Source organism: Opisthorchis viverrini, assembly GCF_000715545.1.
Source record: "Opisthorchis viverrini unplaced genomic scaffold opera_v5_765, whole genome shotgun sequence".
Taxonomy (NCBI): Eukaryota; Metazoa; Platyhelminthes; class Trematoda; order Opisthorchiida; family Opisthorchiidae; genus Opisthorchis; species Opisthorchis viverrini.
In genome coordinates this window covers 45,946-50,163 of record NW_008752439.1, presented here as the reverse complement: position 1 = coordinate 50,163, position 4,218 = coordinate 45,946, and the positions used below count along the sequence as shown (strand labels likewise).

The window sequence follows — 4,218 nt, the reverse complement described above, 5'->3', positions numbered from 1 at the left end:
TTTGATGCGCTTCGTTGGTAGACGTGGCAGAACCACCGATATCTACCGTGATATTGTCACGAAATTCGTTTGTGCGCTGAAGGGATTTCGGGATGATATAAAGCGGCGGAGTCCGAGTAAAATTTCACACCGGCCTTTGCCTATGGATATACAGTGGCACTTCAGTCAACCAGCAGCTAGCCATCGTGGTGGGGCGTGGGGGCGTATAATCGGGTTGGTACGACCTACACATGTATGTCTATGTAGGGAACAGTTGTTGATCAACGAACAACCAACACACTTCTTATACAGGCGAAGCGAGTGGCACCGAGCAGGCGAAGACCTATCATGGGTAGTTTACGAATCCACAAGTATTTATAAATTCTGTTGTTGGATGCGAATGAAAGGATTATAAAAATTTAGCGTTTAACCGTAAAGCACCTGCGTCGGATGATGTCCTGGTTATTTGTATTCAGCAGTTATTTTGCTTTGCAAAGCCACACAGGTTGTAGTAATCATAAAAACACTGTTGCCATTTATCAAGATGTTTCTGGTTACCGACTACTGTTCAGAGTTGAATTATTGACAATAAAGCGCGTCGTTGTCATGATACCTGAATGCGTCGATATTAGATTCAGGAAACAAAGGAATATCAGGCTGCATCTGGTGAATTTATACCTGAGAGCGTCTAAGGTAGTGCGGGACTCATCAAAACAAGATAACTCATTTATTCCTTTGTTTTGTACCAGGTGACACTCCAAGTGGATTTGGGACGGCTTTCAGTTAAATTGCTAAGGGAATCCGTTGGTCACATATGTTTGTTTTTACATAAAATACAGTATTGGTATCTGAGAGAACGCATAGATTGCTGACCAAGGAGTTTGCGATTCCACTTATAGGAAAGGCTTCATAATATTCTGGATGCACGAGGAAATTTAAAAGAATAACTGCATCATCAAAAAGCAATGTTAATCAGAATAAATCCATTCAACGAGCACTAATAATAACGATAGAAATAGGATCCTGAATATGTACTGCTGGGGCTACTCAGACAAGAGACTAATTTGATGTCGCTGGAGTGACAAGGAGAGAGAACCCCACACAATCAAAGCACACAAGTGCTTCCTGCGTATCAACGAAAACTCAAGAGCAATGTAATGCTGCATATAGTAATTTTCATGTGATGTCTGCGTTCCCTGTATGTCGTGTGGCAGCACCTAATTTATTGTCAAAATTGCAGAAGACTCACCTTCCCACAAACATCCCTCCACTTGTAAGCAAAAATTTGAGCAGTGAATTGCATGGATACTTAAGTGTTTATTTGTAGTACAATTGAAGCTAAAAGTTCCATCGGTATTAAAAGCTTTTGCACTGAGCTCATTGATGCATGAAAATAGATTATTGCATTGATGATGAAGCCAAAAGTGTACTATATAATAAAAATATTAAACACACTTACACACTGTTTTTGTTCCACGCAAATATTTTGCAATAGGCATTACAGATAGGAAGAGAAGGAAATATATATGTAAATAAACTGTGACTGAGTGGGGTTTAGGACGCCAGTATATAAGTTATTGTACACAAATTACTCCCCGCGCTCATCATCCAATTGTCCGCACATATGCAAATTATCGGATGGATATGCCACCCTTCGAAGCTGCGATAGCAAGTGTTCAGTATATCCCCTAAAACCTATTGGCTTCACATAACTATACAAAAGACGATAACTGTTTTGATTGTGTTCAGCGCAGCTTCCGTTCCCGCATTTCCACAGTCAGTTCCTGCATTTTGATTTAGAAAATCCTAGTGCACCAAAGAATAATCAACTACGCTGTGTAGCAACTCAGATGATATTTCCGGTATGCGGCATCATGCGGTAAGGCATTTAAAACTCTCGAGTTTACATTTGCTTGCAATTTGCCAGTTGAATGAATATATTTGCATTTAATTTGAGGGTGTGCATAGACATCGCGTAAATCGAAGGGATTTTAACACAAGGTTTTAGGATACATTCCCGGATCGTTGAGCTTCTAAGCCACCGTATTGGTGATAGTAATAAATTACTTACCAACTTGCACACATATACGGGCTTTAAAATCGTGTTTGAAAATGCGTTAGCATATTAGGAGAGGAAGATTTATTTAGGACCTGTCAAATGGAAATCTGATAAAATTGGTTTACGTAACTTGGTTTCTAACCATTTTCGGTGTCACACAGTTAATCATATTTGATCCCATAAAGAATGAATATTACTGTTTGCGAGATTTCGTGCTGCTTTTTATTATAATTTTTTGGTAAGGGTGCTTTTTTGCATTTATCTCATAAACAAACTGATGAATGATTAAGTAGGCAAGCCTCCGTATTACAGCATTGTCAAAACCCTATTGGTGGGCCTCATTGAAGAAACTTGACAATGTATATTTACATCAGCATTCGTTTACCTTTTATATTATTTCGCTGGAAATGTGCTAATCTTTGTAACCTTTTTGACAAGAACATATGGCTGAAAATGGCGCCCACAAAATAGGTGGCAATGGGTGGCAATTTACACATTTTTATCCTATCCCTTCAATGGAAATTTATACTCACGGCCTTTGGTTGTTTTCAGTAAAACACAATCAGTAAATTTGTACTGTGGCAAGTGTGGTATCGATTGATTTTCGTCAGGTTGGAGTTGAAGTATCGGTCCTAAAAATGGCAATATTGTGTACTAATGGTTCGGTGATTGAGGAAAATATTATCATAGTGTTATATTCATGAAAAAATTGCGGATGAGATATCCGCATATTCAGAATTACATATAGGCGAATGTTATCAGAACCATGCACAATATCTAAAACCATCATGCACCAACGGACATCGTCTAGATAGGATGATGTTGCGGACAGAGATGGAAACTAAATACGGATTTTCCAGGGTATATGAAACATGTTTAAACTTAAACAGAGCGGTGCAGTATGCAAACGGCGTGCATAGACGTTGCGTGACAATAGTGAAACCAAGAGGTCCCAAAGTGATATAGAAATATAAAATTCCCACAATTGAGGAAACAGATAAAACACACTGGATAAAGAGAAGTATTTTGATAATCGTTCCATCCCAAATGAAGCTAATTCAGGAAAACTGTGGGGTTGTTTCACCCATGAGAGGTCATCTGCCGTCTAGCTTAAGGACATCCTAGTGTTACCATCCAAATGGCGTTGGCAGCTCACTGTTCCCCGTTGTCTGCGATAGAGCCAACGCACAGCGAGTGATACAACATTAAGGGCTATTTATTTATTGCGCAATACAGACTTTGAAATCCAACCAATACGCCCAGATTTGAGAAACGGGTTGTGTGCGTTAGAGCGGAGGGTAAATTTGATTCCTGACTGAGCAAATACGAGAAATGGTAGTCTAGAATGTAATGTAATGTAATCTAGAATGGTTATGCATTGGCCGATGAATTTACTGTGGCAGAGTTTGATGATAACCACTGTCAAATAATTCCGTTGATTTGATGCATCTCTGGTAAAACGTAAATTCAGAACTGAGCACATTTACAGCAAACCCCCAAAAACATAGTCACAAGACCGTTTTTTTATCCGATCGAAGCGCAACCACACGTCATGAACCGACACAAGAAAGTGAATTTGAAAATGGAAAATATTCAAACAATTCAAGCAAACACTATATTCTCACATTTTCAACTACCCTCTGTTCATCAGAACAACGCGGAAAAGCAACTGCAAAATTGACACTTCTGTAGAAGTCACACTGTTTGCATTTATGAGAGAAAAAAATGCACTATGCGCCCAATCTTTGGTTCTGCAATAGTCTTCATGATATGTACTTGCACATAAATTTTGCAAAGCACTTCTCAACATTATGATGTAGGCGATAAATCTTATACCCTGGGACCACACTCACTTATCAAATCATCTCAGATGTAGGTTTAACGGTATCCTGTTGCGCTCAGAACGTTTCACTTGGAACGCTTTGACTCCTTACAAGATTCTCACTGTCAGCTAAGTAAATCAACGCGACAGGCACAGAACGGAACACAGCTCAACCGTTCTCCGATAGAAGAAATGGAATGTTCATCAAAAGTTTATAACGTGCAAGAACATTTCCCGGTGGGTTTACGTCACTTATTAATAGGAATAGGGAAAATCTGGTTGGAAGAATGATAACACAATGGTAGTCGATTTGAGTTGTATTTATTAGGAAACCTTCCGCCCAGTATTAATCAGCAAA

General features: G+C 39.1%; 1 protein-coding gene across 1 annotated transcript in view; it reads left to right on the top strand.

Moving 5' to 3' along the window:
• Positions 1–1,162: 1,162 nt before the first annotated feature.
• T265_15715 (hypothetical protein) overlaps positions 1,163–4,218 on the top strand; it is a gene marked incomplete at both ends in the record, with an annotated part of 22,462 nt that continues 19,406 nt past the window's right edge. The window contains one exon of the mRNA XM_009179002.1: positions 1,163–1,252. Within this exon, the coding sequence (XP_009177266.1) occupies positions 1,163–1,252 (90 nt within the window). The remainder of the gene's footprint in view (positions 1,253–4,218) is intronic.